The sequence below is a fragment of the Chiloscyllium punctatum genome, chromosome 32, assembly GCF_047496795.1.
Source record: "Chiloscyllium punctatum isolate Juve2018m chromosome 32, sChiPun1.3, whole genome shotgun sequence".
Classification (NCBI taxonomy): Eukaryota; Metazoa; Chordata; class Chondrichthyes; order Orectolobiformes; family Hemiscylliidae; genus Chiloscyllium; species Chiloscyllium punctatum.
In genome coordinates, this window is record NC_092770.1 from 14,793,161 (window position 1) to 14,813,144 (window position 19,984).

Consider the following 19,984-nt stretch of genomic DNA (forward strand, 5'->3'; position numbering starts at 1 on the left):
AGTATAAAATACTTCAAACTTGCAGAAAGTGAGCTAGTTAACAAAACTTGAGGAATTCCTACAGATGACACCAAAATTGGAAACGCAGTGGACAGCAAAGTTACCTCAGCTTACAATGGGATCTTGATCAGATGGGCCAATGGGCTGAGAAGTGGCAGATGGGGTTTAATTTAGATAAATGCGAGGTGCTGCATTTTGGGAAAGCAAATCTTTGCAGAACTTATACACTTATTGATAAGGTTCTAGGGAGTGTTGCTAAAAGAAAGAGACCTTGGAGTGCAGGTTCATAACTCCTTGAAAGAAGAGTCACAAGTAGATAGGATAGTGAAGAAAGCTTTTGGTATGCTTTCCTCAATTAGTCAGAGTATTGAGTACAGGAGTTGGGAGGTTATGTTGCAGCATTATAGGATATTGGTTAGGCCACTTTTGGAATATTGCATGTAATTCTGGTCTCCTTCCAATTGGAAGGAAGTTGTGAAACTTAAAAGGGTTGATAAAAGATTTACAAGGATGTTGCCATGGTTGGAAGATTGGAGTTGGAGGAGGTTGAATAGGCTGGGGCTGTTTTCCCTGGAGCATCAAAGGCTGAGGGGTGACCTTATAGTGATTTATAAAATCATGAGGGGCATGGAAAGGATAAATAGACAAAGTCTCTTCCCTGTGGTGGGGAGTCCAGAACTAGAGGACATAGGTCTGTTATATTTTTCCCCTCTCACTAAACCTAAGGGGCAATTTTTTCCACACAGAGGATGATGCATGTATGGAATGAGCTGCCAGAGGAAGTGGTGGAGGCTGGTACAATTGTAGCATATAAAAGGCATCTGGACGGGTATATAAATAGGAAGGGTTTGGAGGGAAATGGGCCGGGTGCTGGCAGGTGGGACTAGATTGGGTTGGGATAGATGGTCGGCGTGGACGAGTCGGACTTAAGGGTCTGTTTCTGTGCTGTACATCTCTAATGTAGAATTTCTTCCATCCTTTCAAAATGGTATTTTTCAGTTGTTTTCCCTTCTTAGTAATTTACTTGCTCTTATCTTGTAAGCTTAAGAGTTTTAAACACAGGACTTTTTCTTGAAAGAACATTACTACTTTGAACATGTTAAAATATTGGAGACAAGATATTGAATTCCACTTACTTCATTTTGTAACAAATCAAAACCCAAATGATTTGATTTCTTAAAAATAAGTTTTACTTACAACTTTTGAGGATTCATAATGATCCAAAAGTTAGCATTGGCATTTAGTTTGCATTCACAACAGTTGAGTTTTCAGTGAGCCCTGATTAGCCCCAGTAATGAATCAAATAGGAACTAAGGTTTCTATAGTAAGAACTACTGACTCTACAACATGACATTATAATAAACCTGGCCAGATGTTTCAAATAAGTTATTTTTCCCTTGCTTATGTAAATCCATGTTACTGTTTCACCCCAAAGGCTTGTCAGAGGTTTTCAAGTAGCAATTATCATATTTTATGTAAAACATAATCAGAGTTCATACTTCATTGCACCTTTATGTTCATCAAAACACAAACATCAACTGAATCCTCAATTTAGGCACTTCTTGTTGCAAAAGTGGAGCTAAGATAATTGATAAAAGAACTAAATGCTGCATGAGGCAAAAGTGTATTCAGGAAGTAATGATGATCTGAACTCATTATCTGAATGAATGTTGGAAACAGGTTCAATAATAACTTTCTAAAGCGAAATAGATAAACATATGATGTGCAAACGCTTACTTTGAAAAAGATTAGGGGAGTAGGATTCATTGGTTATCACTTTCAAAAGCCCAGCACAGTCACAACCGGTCAAAACGCTTCCTTTTGAACTGCATCAATCTGAGGTAGATCCACATCTCCGGGCGTTTTGAGCAATGTGGGAAAAATAAAGGAAGTCCTTACATTACTCCCTAAAAGGTGACCAGACAAAATATTCAGTATTTGCAGAAGACTTTATTTTTAAAACCATTCATTAACAATTTCATCTTTACATCATTACAAAGTACAGATCTTTGAAAAATAGTTAACAAGGGTTCTAGCATTTTCTTCTAACTAAGGTTAACAAAAATGTTGGGCTGCAGTTAACTCGCAATATATTCCAGAAACGAGGATAACTGAATTGAAAATGAATCAAAGGAAACAGCTAAGGTACATTACATCGGTTGCATTTTTTCTCTCAGTAATGAGGAGATGGAATCTTCATGCCAAATTTCAAGCATTTATATCCAATCATCAAGCCTTCAGTCCTCCCAGCAGCTTAAAATCATTCAAAACTTTGTAAGTCGACACTTGCATAAAATGATTTCAGGCCTTTGTCGTCAAGGATTTGCCTTTGAATATACTGTTGATTATTTGCCTGTAAGAATGCTGCCTGATTGCCACTTCTGATCAGTCTTCTCACTAGGAGTACTTCATTTTCTGCAGTGCTTCTGCTCGAACAGCAAGACTCTTACCACAAATTGTCAAAAGCACAATCAGGACACCCACCAGGAGAGTAAGGAGAGGCCAGAGTACACAGTGCAAAAGAACATTTTCATCATGGGCACGCTTCAAAAGCGCATCATCAGGTCTAAAAAGGAACCCAAAACACAATCTTAGTGAGCAGTACACTTGAAAAATAAACAGCATACAAATATATATTTCAACAATTTAACCAACAAGGAAGCAAACTGCTTATTCAAATATGCATGGCAAAACCACCCTTTTCTCATTACAAAGAGTTACGTTGGACTTGAAACATTAACTCTTTCTCTCTCCACAGATACTCCCAGACATGCTGAGTATCTCCAGCACTCTCTCTCTGAATCACTTTTATCAACGTCTAACCAAACACCTTTTTTTCATACTTGAAGTAATTTGCTGATGCTACCTCATCCACTGGTCAGGGTTGCAGTTACTGCAGGTTTCCTGAGATCACTTTCACAATGTCAACTTATAAAACTTTAAGTTTATAAAGTCTTTAAATAATGAAATGCCCAGAGGCATTTTATAAAACAAAGTCTGACACTGAGCCACAGATCAGGTCAGATGACTGAAAGCTCTGTAACATATCCAGTGAGTGGCTCATGGCAATGGAGATGGGACTGCCTTCAGCATGCACTCATCCTCCTGCTAAGACCCACATTCCTTCCAGGAGAACATGTGCCACACAGTGGCATGGCACCCTTCTGGCCTTACCCACCAATCCCCTTCCTCCACAAACCACTGTGACATTACTGCAATCGGAATTTCTCTTATTCATCATCTGGGATACTCCAAATTCATTCAAATTCTGATACCGAACTTGTTAAGTTTAAAGTGATTCACAAATGGAAGGAACCAAATACTGGTGGTGAAATTTCTTAGAATCATTAAGCATGTGCATCTGATCCGTTTACCAACATGGCATCCAGGACATTTTACATTAAAATGTTTGCATATGTCCCAAGTTCCATTTCAGAACTGAGGGGGTCCTTGGAATGCAGCACCTTCTCAAAGTCAGCTACCAATAGACAATAAATGCTAGCCAGCCAGCAACACATGTCCCACAAATGAATAAAAATATTTTTTGGGGGGTTAATTATGTTATCTAATTAAATCAGTACTTATGTGATATCTTTTCATAAGCACGAGCAGATTAGTAAACATAATGGACAGAGGTTATAAAATATTTCAGGAAGGAAATCTAGAAAATCAGTTAATTATTATAAAGCTACATGGGTACCTGTGCCTTTCTCACTTGGGTTAATGTCATATTTCAAACCTACCTATTTGGCCAAGCTTCTGTACTATGGGCGACTGGGTCTCAAATTTTGTTGGTGAACATTCTTCTGCAGTGCCTTGAAATATTTTACCATGTTTGAAGTGTGACATTTATGTTTTTGTAGGATAGATTTCCACTTTAACCACATGGGCATTAAAGTATCATCTGGGAGAAACTCAGACAGGAGAAATCTGGCAGGGGTAGATCACACAGTTTCTACAAAGCTAACAGATTTTTCTTACATTCCTTTCAATTCCAAAACTGGGTGGGTTCACTGAATGGCATGCAAACCTTGATACAAGACCTTCCTATATGCATCATCTATATAGTACTTAAATTGGTTTTAAGAGTTTTAAGGGCACTCCTGATGTCGGCATAACAATTCTGTAACATCTCGAATATGCTTTGAAACTTGAAACTCTAACTGTGAAGACAAACATCTAGATCATTTGCATTTTCATATCAAATGCACAAGTCACAGTCAACTGATGTGCTGTAGGGAAATTTTTAATGCTGTACATTTAATAAAACAATACAAAGGTGTATTGTATGTAAAAATAATTCCTGTGTGCAGGGTATTTTCTCAGTCTTACCTTCGTTGTTGATTTATATAGCACATAAAAGTCTGAGAGCCTATTTCTTCCTTCCAATAATCATGCCAACTCATAACATTCTCTGAGTTTTTCTGATTGTCTCTTTCACAAGGAGGAATATACGAACACTGTATAAAATGAGAACTGTGTTATGACAAAGCATTGACTAAGAATCTCATGAAATGTACAAGCTTGAAAAGAAAACATGTTAACAAGTAGCAGCACATTCTATTACTTTACTACAGTGTCCTTTGTTGGCCACACTCCAACAGCGAAATGTAATCTTGCCACTCAAATGTTATCTCCTGCAAATTTACCAGTCCACCTCATGTGGATGTTGCAACCTTTTAACTGATGGAAATATTGGATGCAAAAAAATGTAGTTAACATCTGTATGTCCATGTCGGCATTCTCCATCAATTAGAAAAAAAGGAGAGAAAGTAACAGCAAGAGGGAGAGAGAGAGAGATAGCACGAGAGTGAGATCTCTTTTTGATTTCCAATTGAGTTGAAAAGGTGCACATCTAAAACACAACATGATGTTCTTCTTCAGAGAGATGCTTGTTGACTGTGGAATTTGGCAGTCACCAAAATTATCTGCACACTGAAGGCATAGAAACATCAAAGGTTGATTCCAAAATATTCATCGTCAGGCAAATATTTAGATCCATCTTAATTAATTTCTCCAGAAAAATCTTAAGAGCTGTATTGACAACATTGAATTGTTTTAGGTATTTTTTACCTTCATTGCGTTACCTGGAAGTTCATCTCACATGTTGAACAATCTTTAGTAATATTAGTCCTTGTATTTTCTCTGAATAGTTTGGACACCCCCTTGTCTTACTTTGAGAAGTTACTTCAAAGTAATGTTTTAGATTTACAACTTCTATTACCTAAAATAAATTTGTTAGATCACTTCAGATTTTATTTCAACTCCAAACATCAAAGTTGAAATTTTCTCCAGCATTTTTTGCTTTTTCAGTTCCTTGGCCCCAGCAATTGCTTTGTACTTAGAGACAATACGAAAACAGATCCTTCGGTCTAACTTGTCCATGCCGACCAGATATCCCAATGCAATCTAGGCTCAATTACCAGCACCCAGCCCATATCCCTCCAAACCCTTCCTATTCAGATATCCATCCAGATGCCTTTTAAATGTTGCAATTGTACCAGCCTCCACCATTTCCTCTGGCAGCTCATTCCATACACGCACCACCCTCTGTGTGGAAAAAGTTGGCCCTTAGGTCTCTTTTATATCTTTCCCCTCTAACCCTCCTCCCATTGTCTGTCTGTCTATATTGTTGATCTGTCCTATCAGGTGGCCTGATGGCAGCTAGACCAAGATAAACAGCAGAACTTCTTAAGAACAGTCACTGGACCCCAAACATTAATGCTGCTTTCTCTCCACAGATGTTGCCAAGTTTTTCTAGCTATTTCAGACTTTGTTTTGGTAGTGTTCCTACCCCTGAGCCAAGAGGGCTGGTTTGAAGTTCTACCTGTTCCAGAAATGTAATGCTATCACTGGACAGGTTTATTGGAAAACACATCTTGATGAAAAGGGGGTTCTTGTCATGCAATGGTAGTATTCCTACCTCCGAAGGAGACCTGGTTCCAAGTCCAACCTATTCCAGCAGTATTCCATCATTTACTTGGAAAAATATACACACTGATGAAAGGTTTCTTCCAGTGCAGTGGTAATGTTCTTACCTCAGTGTCAGGAGTCCTGTAAGTCCCACCTGCTCCAGAGGTGTATTAGAACATCTCTAATCAAAATGATTAAAAAATGTCAACCCTGACAAAGAGAGGAGTCCTAAGGTGCGATGGTAGTGTACCTATATCTGAGTCAGGAGGCCTAGGCTCATGTTCAAATTGCTACAGAGGTATATGATACTACTAAACATGTTAACAAGAAAATATCTAACCTGATGACATGGAAGGTTATGGAGTCATCGTAGTAGTGTCACTAGATCAGAAGGCCTGAGTTCAAATCCCACCTGCTCCAGAATGGTGTCAAAACATGCCTGAACAGGTTGATTAAAATCTTATTGGGGAATGTGATGGCCGAGCAGTATTATCACTGTTAACCCAGAAACTCAGGTCGTGTTTCAAGGGCTAGTGGGACTTGAATTGAATAAAAATTTGGAATTAAGAGTCTAATGATGACAATGAATCCACTACCGATTGCCAGGAAAAGCCCACCTGGTTCATTAACGTCCTCTAGGGAAGGAAACTGCTGTCCTTACCTGGTCTGCTCAACATGTGACTCCAGACTAATAGTAATGTATTTGACTCTTAACTGTCCCTCTTTCAGAATGGGCAATAAATGCTGGCCTACCTAATGACGTACTAATCTTGTGAGGGAATTAAACACTATGCCTACCCAAATGAATGCTTGTAGCGATGACCTGTGTAAAGATTTTTGTAATATGGATTTTAAAGAAAAGGGAAAATGAATTTTAGTTTTCTGTTCAGTGAAGGTCTGACATTTAGTCAGAAACTAATTTTGAGCAGCAAGTTCAAAACAATATTTTTAAGAGGGCACATGATTGTAGCTAAACATCTAGTAAGCCACCCATGGAGACCATTGCTAAGGTACCTAGTGGTTTGAGTTTTGCACTCCCAAACCCCTCTCTGGATTGTAATACAGCAAGATTGAGAGAGAAGTCTACAATAGCAGAGGTACTTGTTATTAATTAATAACTACTGCTATTATTTGCATGTGGTCATTGATGGAAAGCAGTCCCAAGTTACTTAGAAGTCAAAAGGAAGAAAACTCCAAAAAGTGGAATTGTGGAGATTTCTCAGAGTTAAACATCCTACAAAGTTGTTGAAGACATCGGTTTAGGAAATTAATATTAAACAATATACGAATTGATTCAGCAGCCCATTTTAAGGGTCTTGAGTAAAGGCATTAAAAATAAGCATTGAGTGGATACACATGTATAATTTGTAATAGATTTAGAGCAGTTTCAGCTGAGCATGGAAATGGGGTGACTTTTCATGGAGATATGGGGGTCAGTAAAATTATTATCGGGTTAAAGAAGTTGAATCTATCTTTGTTTTTATAGTTATTATATAGTGTAAATTGGTAGTTTTTTTGTTATCACTAGTGTAATAAACTTTAATGTTTTTTGTTAAATGTAAATATGATCAGTGGCTGACCTCAATGGTAAACAAAGTCAAGCCTTATCAGGTCCGGTTTCACTCTAAGATTTGAATGATCCAGTATTCCTCTCAGCTGGAATCACAGCAAAGACGTTGACAGGATTGACTTTTAACCTCCAACAATCTAATCATCCTCTTTTATGCAATGCATGATTCTAATCAGTGGAGAGCATCTTCCCCCGCCCCAACCTCCTGGCCCACAATTCCCACCGACTCTAGGTTGGATAAGGCTCTGAAAGCCACACTTGGTCCAACATTATGTTGATGTCATTGGCATTCATGGTCAACTCACCGCTCACTTTTAGCTCTTTTATCCATTGTAGATTTGGTCTAAAAATGAAATCATAAGTGACTGAGCTCTGGTAGAACCCAAACTGTTAATCAGGGAATAGGCTATTACTATGTAGCTCAGGAGGCAGATAAGGTGCTAATTGGTCAGATTGGATTGGTCCTGCTTTTGGTGGACAAGACATATCTGGGTAACTTTGCACATTGTCCTCGAATAACTTGTTGATTGGCTCAGCTAGATGTGGTAGGAGAAAGTGAGGACTGCAGATGCTGGAGACCAGAGTTGAAAAGTGTAGTGCTGGAAAAGCGCAGCAGGCCAGGCAGCACCCGGGGAGCAGGAGAATCGATGTTCCGGGCATAAGCCCTTCTTCAGGAACGAGGCTGGTGTGCCAAGCGGCCACACCTCCCCCCTCACCTCCCTCCAAGGCCTCAAGGGATCCTTCCAATTCTGTCGTAAATTCACCTGCACCTCCATACACATTTACTGTATGCGTTGCACCCGATGTGGTCTCCTCTACATTGGGGTGATAGGCCACCTACTTGCAGAACGTTTCAGGGAACACCTTTGGGACACCTGCACCAACCAACCCAACCGCCCCATGGCTCAACACTTTAACTCCCCCTCCCACTCCGCCAAGGACATGCAGGTCCTGGGCCGCCTCCATCGCCAGACCCTGACCACACGACGCCTGGAGGAAGGAGCGCCTCATCTTCCACCTAGGAACCCTCCAACCACACGGAATGAATGTAGATTTCTCCAGCTTCCTCATTTCCCCTCCCCCCACCTTATCTCAGTCCCAAACCCCGGATTCAGCACTGCCCTCTTGACCTGCAATTTTCTTCCCGAACTCTCTGCCCCACCCTCGCTCCAGCCTATCACCCTCACCACCTTCCACCTATTGTATTCCCAGTGCCCCTCCCCCAAATTCCCCACCCCCAACCTTTTATCTCAGGCAAGCACCAGCCTTATTCCTGAAGAAGGGCTTATGCCCGAAATGTCGATTCTCCTGCTCCTCGGATGCTGCCTGGCCTGCTGCACTTTTCCAGCACCAAACTTTTCAACTCAGTTAGATGTGGAGTGTTTATCTTCAGTACTATCACAAAGGATCTTGTCAGGCCTAAAGCCTTTGCAGTGTCCAAGGTCTTCAGACATTTCTTGGTTGGCAAGAAACAAATTAAGAGAAGAATAATGAATTTGATTGGAATAATTGATATTGTGGAATATCTTAGAAAACACTTAAGCTGTGGTTGGGGGTACGTTCACTGAGCTGGGAAGTTGATTTGCAGACGTTTCGTCCCCTGTCTAGGTGATATCTTCAGTGCTTTGGAGCCTCCTGCAAAGTGCTACTGTGTCTTCTGGAATTTATTGGTGCCATTCCTGCTGTTTCCGAGATCAACTTCCCAGCTCAGCGAACATACGCACAAGCACGGCAACCAGCACCCCTAGCTACAAATCTGTATGCAAACCTTAACACTTAAGCATAATGCTTCTGCAAATTGAGACAAATCCTTTGAACTAAATAGAATACCTTTGTAACTGTTTCTTTCTAAAATATTAATGGGAATTTGTATATAGCATAGGTCATCTTTCTCAATATTGTATTTTGAAAATGCTAAAGTGGTCAAAACTTCTGGCAGCTTCACCAGAAGCACATTGTTTTTAAAAATTTTACACGACTGAATGCATTGAGGAATGTTTTACACACACACTGATACGATTATTAACTATTAATCTGTGTTAGTACTCAGCAGCTGAAACTTTAATTTGCAAGATGGTCATTTGAAAACAAGGTGGGCTTTTAGCGAATATCGCTGGTTCTCTGTAATGATCGATGAAGGCAGAAATACTGAAGGAGCAAAACATCCTACACAGAGATAAACTGTCCAAGGTAGGTCGACTATTGCTGAATTGAAATCATAATAGTTGACTGTTCTGATGTGTAAACCTCTTGAAAACATTGTGCTAATGTTAAGCATATTGGATAATGTATGACAATCAAGTCTTGATTGAATAAATGTAACAGATGAATGAGCACAACTTAAGAAGAAAGGACAAAATCTTTTATGTACAGCAGGGCGAGGGATATTTCTGTGAGAAACAGAACACATTTTCACTGGTTATCTACAAGGCTCTCATTAACTATTCACAGATTAAAGATCAAGCAAGCAAATTGCCCCAACCTTCAAGAACTCACTTGCAGATTTTATATTACTCAACATTTATAACTCACTCAATGCTAGGAGCAGTCACTGCTAAATTATGAGGATATAAATTCCAGGGAATTTTAGTCTTTTATGTCATGCTTGGTTGAAAAGACCAAATTTATAAGCAGTTGAAAGAAAGCGATTAGATTCACCTTAGCTAATCTAATGTGCTGGCAGGAGAATCTCAAATTATGCTTTCATCATAAGTACATTTCCAGGCTAAGAAGGAAAAAGAATAGCAGTAAATCCTGAGGAGCCAAGAATCATCTTGAATTCTGGGAGAATTTGAGGTCAACATAAAAGACAGGGAAATGTGTACCTGATAACAGGTTTTCCACAATGTTAAACATTTTGTTCTGTCACTTCAGGAATAGATTACTACAGTATAGTGTTTAGTCAATACTGCATTTAATATGTTGCTAACTATAAATATCTTATGATTTGGAGATGCCTGTGTTTGACTGGGGTGTACAAAGTTAAAAATCACAACACCAGGTTATAGTCCAACAGGTTTAATTGGAAGCACTAGCTTTCAGAGTGCTGCTCCTTCATCAGGTGGTTAACAACCTCCTGAAGAAGCAGCACTCCGAAAGCTAGTGCTTCCAATTAAACCTGTTGGAATATAACCTGGTATTGTATGATTTTTAACTTTGCAAATGTCTTAGAACATGAAATCATGTTGCTTTCTCATTCAATTACAAATTGAAAATTCAAATCTCTAATCTTAAAAAGGTCTGCCATTTTCCATATATCACTCCTTGTACAACCTTAGAATTTTACAGCAAGGCTTTTCTTTAAGCAGAAGTTAAATAATGATTACCAATCTCATTTAAGAAAGAAAAATCTCAAAACGTCCACATCACAACTTCTGTGTAGTGTTCTGGCTGCCCAACTATAGGAAGGCTGTTCTTAAATTGTAAAGGGTGCAGAAAAGATTTTCAATGTTGTTGCCAGAACTGGAGGATTTGAGTTATAAGGAGAGGCTGGATAGACTGAGACTTCTTGACCTGGAGTGTAGGAGGCTGAGGGGTGACCTTATAGTGGTATATTAATCTATGAGGGGCATAGATAAGGTGAACAGCAAAAGGTCTTTTTCCTAGGATAGGGGAGTTCAAAACTAGAGGGCAGAATATTAAGGTGAGAGGAGTAAGATTTAAAAAGAGATCGGAGGGGCTACTTTTTCATACACAGGGTGGTTTGTTTGTGGGATGAACAGGCAGAGGAAGTGATAGATGCAGGTACAGTTACAACATTTAAAAGACATTTGGACAAGTACATGAATAGGAAAGATTTAGAGGAAAATGGGCCAAACAGACAAATGGGACTGGTTTAGTTTGGGAAACCTGGTCAGCATGGTCCAGTTGGACCGAAGGGTCTGTTGCTGTGCTGCATGACTCTATTGAAATATTGCAAAGTTCTTCAGACGAAATAACCAGGTACTAAGCAGTGAAGAGTGTGTGTGTTGGAGATGAAAACTAGTGATCACGGTTGTAGGTTTTAAGGAAGTTTTTGAAAGCAAAGGGAGAGATGTTATGGAACAGGAACTTAGACTGCGCCAACATGGAAGATCGATGGACTGCCTTTTGCCAAGGGAGAGTGGACAGAGATGGTGTGAGGAATGCAGAATAGATGAGGTAGATGATGGAAGGTATCTCTTGGAACAAATGGCAGAACGGGTTGTAGAACTATTTTAAATAAAATCAGGGAAGGATTTGTAGGTTAGGACAACCATTTTGAAAACTAACACAGGAGATAATGGTTGGAAAGGCACTTGGGGAGATAGGAGTGAGTTTTTAAAACAACAGAAACATATGGTGCTGAAACTTTGAACGCACTTTAATTTGATGTGCACAGAAGTCAGGAACTTGGCAAAGAAACAATCAAAATAATAGCCTCAGGGGCAATGACACAAATTAGGAGTTTCAGTAATATTGGGGCCTGGTGAGGTCAGAGTTGGAAACTAAACCTTGATACTCAGCTCTGAAGTAGGGAGAACATTCAGTATTGTATTGTGCTCACTCTGAAAGACATGGTAGGGAAGAGGGCAATGTCAGACTCAAACTTTGGTGGAAGCCGAATAGCATAAGCAGCAAGTTCTTAGTCAAAGATGATTCACAGTCATTGATTGAGTAGCTAAATGGTCAAGTCAACACAGATGATCAAGTTGTCATGAATGGAACCACAAAGTTGAGAACTGTTTTAAAATGTTGTCTGTTTACAGCACAACTGTTCCATTCCTCAGATAAAGTCACCATTCATAAAGTAATGAGAAAAGGACCAAAATTGGAGCCTTGGGAAATGCAACCATTATAGCAGAGGCAGATATGAAGCAAGCTATAGTAGGTATCACAGGTCAACTATAAAGGAGAGACGGTGGAGGTGGTTGGGATATTAAACACCATGAAGGAGGAGTGAGAGAAGCAATAGCACACCAAGATTGCAATCACAAAATATCAGCATAACTTTAACCAGTCTTAGTGCTAAAATGGACATTTGAAAGCAAAGACGGGAGAAGTAAGTTCTGAGTCAGGCAAGGAAGCACAAAGGTTGTATTAGTTTTCACGTGTTGAAAAGACTCCGCGTTATAGCTCCACCACCACTCCAATCTCCTCCACAGTCATGAACTATCAAGCTGTTTATTCCACATCTAGTAGTACCCAAGCAAAAACTCCTCCAATTCAATACCAGAAAGACCAAAGCCATTTTCTTTTGCAGTCCAAGTTATTTTGTCCTTTATACTCCACCCTAACATATGGTTCCTGCCTTTATTATTTCTCAAATATACCCAAACCGTTTCTACATTCTGGGGTTTCTGGAACTTGTTTGCCCTCAATGTTGTGCTAATAACAATAACTAACAGAGCCACCCATCCACTGTCTCCTAGCTTCCTATCTTTCATAATGTCACATTCCCCTCTAATATTCAGGTCAAAATACAGGTCAGCCTATAACAATATCTCTGCAATGGCTATCCAAAATGTACTAGTTTATTTCTATTTGCGTTCATAGTTCATCTGTTTTGTTTCAAATACAAAGCTTTCAATTTTGTCCTATATTTCCAACCTCCAGCATTATCTGTTAATTTATTCTTAGAGATTTTTACATTCTATCCCTTCCTCTTCTGTTTATTTACTGGCTCCCATATTAATTCCTTCCTTCTTGTTTTGTCTTGATTGTTTTATTAGATTAGATTAGATTAGGTTAGTTACAGTGTGGAAACAGGCCCTTCGGCCTAACAAGGCCACACCACCCCGCCGAAGCGCAACCCACCCATACCCCTACACCTACCCCTTACCTAACACTACGGGCAATTTAGCACGGCCAATTCACCTGACCTGCACATCTTTGGACTGTGGGAGGAAACCGGAGCACCCGGAGGAAACCCACGCAGACACTGGGAGAACGTGCAAACTCCACACAGTCAGTCGCCTGAGGCGGGAATTGAACCCGGGTCTCTGGCGCTGTGAGGCAGCAGTGCTAACCACTGTGCCACCGTGCCGCCCACTTTGTTTACTTTTCCTGAAATGTGATCCCTTATCTCAACACTTCATTCAAAACTCTCTCTACTTTATAGGTAACACAGCTCACTAGAACATTCAAACCATACTGGAACCAGTGTAGATTGTCCCATTGGCTCAGCCCACACAATACTAATGCCAGCACCACACAAACAGAAAACTCACTTCTGATTTGCCAGCCTTTGAACCAACGATTCATTTTCCTAACCTTAGTCACTCTGTGCCAATTTGCATGTGGTTTAGGTCAAAATCCAGCTATCATTACATTTGAAGTTCTGCTTCTTAATTTAGTGCCTAGCTCCTCATTCTGACTGTGCAGGGCTTCTTTCTCCATCCTGCCTACAATGTTAAATTTACATGGACTGTGATGACTGGAGCTTCCCTTTCCCACTATACTTTCCTCCTCAGCACTGAGCACATATTCTAGACCCCAGCACTGGGCAGGCAATATAGCTTGTAAACTCTTGCTCATTCCCACAGAGAACAGTGTCAATCCCCCTTATGTACTGTCCCCAACATTTCCACCACTAATTTCATTTCTGCTCATCAGACTTTAATGACTTCCTGTACCACAGTGCAATGGGCAGGCAGCTCATCTATCACGCAACCCAAGCACTAATTTCTCCCCCCCCCCACACACACACAAACCTGTTGAATAAAGGCTCCTGCACTCCTGTCCTCTCAGTCCCCTCATCGGCCTTAGCTACAGCCACTCTGTCTGGTCTCTGACTAAGTCAGAAGAGGTAAAAACAATGACTGCAGATGCTGGAAAGCAAATACTGGATTAGTGGTGCTGGAAGAGCACAGCAGTTCAGGCAGCATCCAACGAGCAGCGAAATCGACGTTTCGGGCAAAAGCCCTTCATCAGGAATAAAGGCAGTGAGCCTTAAGCATGGAGAGATAAGCTAGAGGAGGGTGGGGGTGGGGAGAGAGTAGCATAGAGTAGACCCTACCCTAACAGTGTGAGTGCCTCTTGGTACAAATATCCTGGTAACTTTCCTTCTTCCTGGTGTCAGTGTTTGAAGCTTCACCTTCAGCTCAATGACTGCAAGCTGACACTCTTTAAGCCACAGACATTTACTGCAGATGTATTTGCCCAAGATCACACTGGAAACCAGGAGTTCCCACATGCTGCAGCCATGATGCATCAACTGCCCTTCCATCCTTAATGTGCTTTCATTAAATATTAATTCTTTTATTTAACGTCAGAACTTTAATAACTGGTCTGCTATGAAACCAGGTGGCTCTGGGCTGGCTGCAGTCAAGAAAGCTGGTCTCCAAGGCATCTTTATAAGAACCACAGGAAATTGTCACAAGAAAGTTTTTCAAAAATAGTTGCAAACAGAATTATTCTGTAACACCATGCCAGAGGCTGTTCTTGGCTCCAGTCTCTGCCTTCTCCTGAGGAGGAGACACCTTTAAGAGTGAGGGAGAGCGGGCCATTTTCCCTCTGATTGCCAGGCTAAAAACACATCCTTGAGGGACTCTCTAATGAAGAGTAAAATAAAAAATAAACATCTTCACCCTCAGCCTTCAACACCTTCTGTGTTGCTAAACAGCATCAGTGTGAGCCCGAACAATAACAAAAAATTGCCCTGGAGAAAGCGTATTCAAGAATAAAGTCACTTAGGGTAATATGCATAGATATAATAAATAATCTTACTGTCTCCAATATTCTGTGGGCAAGACTACCAACTTAGTGAGAAAAGAAATCTTCGTGACTTCATCTCAGATGGGAGTTTCCTTTACTCTTTTCAAATTTGGAGATACCCTACACACTGGAGTTTGTACCTACTTGTGTTTTCCAAGTGCATATTTTGTATTCTACTGAGGGTAACTAAATCAGTGAGCTAATTGGCACTTCATGCATGTTTTAGATTTCCTTATGCAGAAGAATTAGAAATGGGCATGCAAGCATTAGAGCTTTCCCAGTCCACGCCAACAGCAAAAAGGTTTTAGAACGAGAGCTGGAGATTAGAAGGACGCAGAGTTGCCAATTACAACCTTAAAAGGCCAGCAACAATGTATGAAATTCAGCACAATTGTCAGTCTTTGATGGCATGTTATTGTACTAAGTGAAACTTTCCCTTTCTTGACAGAACATACGAAAGGAAAGAAGAAAGTGTCTGGAAGGTAGAGAGGGGGGAGGTGAAAAGAGCCAAGATAGAAAGGGTAGAGAGGGAATGAGTGGGAATACAAAGGACAAATTGGTTTAACTGGTTATTGGCAGTTTAAAATTGTCTATGTTCCAATCTTATTTCACCAAATCAATATTCACAAAGAAAGTACTTCCCCCTCTTCTCTGCAAACAGTGAAATGAAGCCTTTAAACTATACTTCATTTATTTCAAATATCTATTGCCATAATCCATTATTATCAAACTTTTCACATGTCAGTAAAACATCAAACATGAGTGTGTCATGGCATAATATTATTTCTGACTATGCAACAAAGGTTGGTAATACATTTATGTCATAGTCAGATAAGATAACTAACAATATGTTAAGACAAATTGCTAAATGCAAAGCACTAATTTAATCAGTCAGAAAAATGAAAGTCTGCCTTCCTGTGACAAGTATGAATACTTGCGCATTTGTCTTTACTATGGATTGACTATGTTAAATACACATTCTGAAGGGTAAATCTATCACCAAGACAATGTAATGGAACAAGAAACTATAAGGCATGACTAAATAAAACACAAGTAAGTCATCAATAATTGGCATTCCCAAAAGCTGTGTGTGAAAAATACAACATTTAATGAATTGAATATAAAAAGGTAATAAACTTTTGCTAAGCATGCAACTTATAAATGATCAATATCTGTAAGGTGACAGAAATATTACAAAGTTACTCTTAAAAAATGTACTGATTTTAGACTTTGTTTCAATTTTCAAAAGCATTTTGGAGATGGTGAATTGTTTGAAACTGGAATGACTCCTGTGGTGTAAATATAGAAGGGCATTTGCTCATTGGTAGATTGTCCAAACAATAATTAATTGTCTGACGAGTTGGCTTTCTCTCAGCAACGTGTTTTAATGTTAGGCACTAGGAGAACTCTCTCGCTTTACTAGTTGGTGATCTTGGACATAAGCATTCAATTGCACAAGAAGACTCAAATAAGATTAGAATTAAATGTTACATCAAAAGTCAAAATCTATAGCATCACAGGACTCTGTTTATATGCCCCAAATGTTAGTCTAGATTTGCAATTAGGCACTTGGAAATCCACAAATTCTCACTCAAATGTAACTGTGTTACCTACTGAATGTAGGAATACATGTTAGTGAGGCTCAATAAGATGGCATTACTAATTAGAACTAACTTTAAAATTAACTAGTTTTGAGATTTGTAGCTCAGGTTGAGGTTCTGGATGTAGGTTTGCTTGCTGAGCTGGAAGGTTTAACATTAACTGCATGTATTCAACTTTGATTTTATATGAGATTGTTCTACATATCAGGTTGATCACTATTTCTCCTGCTGTCAGATACATTTTCAGCTAATGGGAGGATGCTGAATATTCTCTGCAATTCAGTATCACACAAACTTCCAGCAACTTGCTGTCTTACAGATAGACAGCCCTATTTTGTTGAGAAGTTGCAAGATAGCATGCAATTTCAAAGACACTGATTCACACAGGAAGGCAGTTCTACTGGCACCGTCGGCCTTCGAGTGTCTTTGCTGAAATGCATATTCTGCATGATGGAAAGCAATAGGACAAGTGTCATCAGGAAATTTCATTTTAAGGGTATCTCACTAATTTCTAATCCTCATCTAAAAACCATACTCTCTAGCACAGAATGAAAATTATTCAATAGGTTTGGGAACTCTGGCAATTCCAGTTCTCTTTGGCACACAGTAAGGAATATAATTATTTCTATTTTCTTGCCTGTGTGGTTTTATTTCACATCTGGTCTGATCCTCTCCCAACCAAACAAAAGGATTCAAGTGAAACTGGTGAATATCAGTTTTCATGTGATGTTTCACGATTGGAACTAATTGCATCTAAATACTGTTATTGCCAGTCTTTGTACTGTCTGGATGTTCTTCACATTTCACCACCAAAATATAAATTAAAACAGCCCACTGAATGGACTGAAGCTGAACCACTATCAATATTAATAGAACTTCTGTAGGTTTTTTTATGGTAGAACAACTGGAATAATTTCAAGAAATATAACTGTGTTGTGTATGATTAAAGTACGTTTGAATGACACCAGGATATAAAAAAATTAATTGGTTATTTTGACAAGTTAAGCTACAGTTTACTCAAATCAAGGGTTCTGTGACATTTACAGTACTAGCATGTGTAATTAAGACTTTTTTTAAAGAAAAGGGTACATATGACATATTGGATAGCAGCACTTCATTCATGCATTATTCCCATATTACCTATGTCACTCAAACTGGTCAGCGATTTTAAAAGGCTCATCTTGACTTATCCAAAGACAAAATTACTTGTTGATTAAAGTCAGGAAGCATCTTTAAAGCCTTTGTTCCATTAGCTGTTTTTCAGGCAAAACAAAAACTTTTACTGAAGAAAAGGTTTGCATTTATATTGTATCTTTAATGACCTCCCAAAGCGCATTACAATCAATGAAGTACTGTTATCAATGTAGGCAGCCAATTCTTTAATCAGTTCAAGGATAACGTTTGGGTGATGTTGTTTTGATTGGTAAAGGCAGGCCAGAACACTGGGAGAGTGTTTGAAGAGGGCTGTGGGATTTACCCACCTGAAGGGCACAAGGAAATTGGTTAAACATTTTGTCCAAAAGACAGCACATCCTTAGTTGCACGTTGAAGTCTCAACTGGGATTAAGTATTCAACTCTCGGGGGGGGGGGGGGGGGGGGATTTAGGAGATCAGTGTTGCCACCAACGCATAATGGTACATATCTATTGGACAGTTAGGTAACATTAATAATTACTGATTGTATATTATTCTAAATAAGATTTAATCTCTGAACGAACTAAAAAGTTGTTTTTTTTCCTGAAAGTACAATTAATGCATTTAAGAAACTGTAGGCCCTAAATAAGATGCTGTAAAACACAACTGCAAAATGTATACAACATTGTTAAATGTTCATTTCGCTAGCTTAATTTCAAGCCTCTTTAAAGGTGATACATCAACAGCTCACTTTACCTTCGGGTTTCGAATGAGTTGCTGTTCGTCATAATGGAGCAACGCTTTGCTGTTAGTTTGGGAATTGTTGACGAAGATCTGGAGACAGGGATAGAGCGACGTGCCTTTGCAATCTGCTCCACATGTGAAAGTGCACTCAGACATCTCGGCGATGTGCCGCAGCGACAGCACCGTGCAGTTAGCAGCCTTGCACTGCATGTTGTTCAGCGTGGGGTTTAACCAACAAAACCCGAGGATGAATAAGGAGATGATGCCGGAGATTATGAGGAAGAAGCCGAGTCTGATGCTTTTATCCTCCGCCTCGGAATACTCATAGGTGACCCTGGGCTTCGCCATCAGATGGGGAACTGAAAGCCAGCTCTCAGTACACCCACAATCTAGTGCAGGCTTTAGCCCTGGGCAACCGCTTCAGAAAACTTTCCTCAGTTCAGCTCCGATAACCGGTAGCTAAAACTCTTGAATAACTTGGCTGCTGTTGCTGAGGAAACAGCCGCATTTTGTTCGCTTTTTCGTTTGGAATTTAAAAGCTGTGTGCGGCTTTCCCTCTTGCCACGCTGCCGCTCTGCAAATCCTGACAGTTACATCTGGATTAGGTAAGCTTCTTAGATAGAAATAGCTCATAGCTCCAAGTGGCTGTTGTTTACTAACTGCTCTGCTCAGGAGCATAGCTCCCAGACGGAGCTGCCAGGCAGTGGGAGGGTCTCTGTGCTAATGATGGGCCCCTGTGGAACAGGCATTTCTGGATCCGCCTTTGGGTGACAGAGACATCCCATTACAGAGTCGGGTTGTATAGCAAACCCTTTCCCTCCAAACTCCAGCCCAATCCAGGGAGTGTTTGGCTAACAGTAGTCGATGTCCCAACAAGACAACATTTAAACCAGAAACAAGTTTCTGATTTGCAGCTTCCGGGTTTCATTCAGCATTTAAACCATCCTGTAACGGTGGACATGGAGTTCCGTACTAAAAGTTCTCTCACTGTCCACAACAGAGCCCGTTGATTGGGTAAGGCATGTAATAGATTAGAGTGGTGCTGGAAAAGCACAGCAGATCAGACAGCATCCGAGAAGCAGGAAAATCGCCGTCTCGGGCAAAAGCCTTTCATCAAAACCCTTCCTAATGAAGGGCTTTTGCCCGAAACGTCGATTTTCCTGCTCCTCGGAAGCTGCCTGACCTGCTGTGCTTTTCCAGCACCACTCTAATCACCAGCATCTGCAGACCTCACTTTCTCCTCCTTCATAAGTAAGGGTCTGAAAGAATTTCTTAACAGCGGAAGTCATTCCAGAAATAATTTTCTGCTACATTTACCTGACTCCTTTCCCGGGGTGACCCTGTAAGA

General features: G+C 40.0%; 1 protein-coding gene across 1 annotated transcript; it reads right to left on the minus strand.

Annotated features, from left to right (window-relative positions):
- Positions 1 to 1,935: 1,935 nt before the first annotated feature.
- On the minus strand, positions 1,936 to 19,331 carry LOC140457911 (calcium-activated potassium channel subunit beta-4-like). The gene is made up of 3 exons (XM_072551688.1): positions 18,649 to 19,331; positions 4,333 to 4,460; positions 1,936 to 2,566 (listed from the first exon to the last, which is right to left on the minus strand). The coding sequence occupies exons 1-3, from the start codon at positions 18,982 to 18,984 to the stop codon at positions 2,398 to 2,400; spliced, it is 633 nt and encodes a 210-aa protein (XP_072407789.1). The 5' UTR covers positions 18,985 to 19,331; the 3' UTR covers positions 1,936 to 2,397.
- Positions 19,332 to 19,984: the final 653 nt, after the last annotated feature.

Coding starts and splice junctions, on each gene's coding strand:
- LOC140457911 (XM_072551688.1), bottom strand. CDS start 18,984: ATGGCGAAGCCCAGGGTCACCTATGAGTATTCCGAGGCGGAGGATAAA. Junction 4,461..18,648: donor AACTCATTCGAAACCCGAAG/GTAAAGTGAGCT, acceptor CATTTTATACAG/TGTTCGTATATTCCTCCTTG. Junction 2,567..4,332: donor TATATAAATCAACAACGAAG/GTAAGACTGAGA, acceptor GTTCCTTTTTAG/ACCTGATGATGCGCTTTTGA.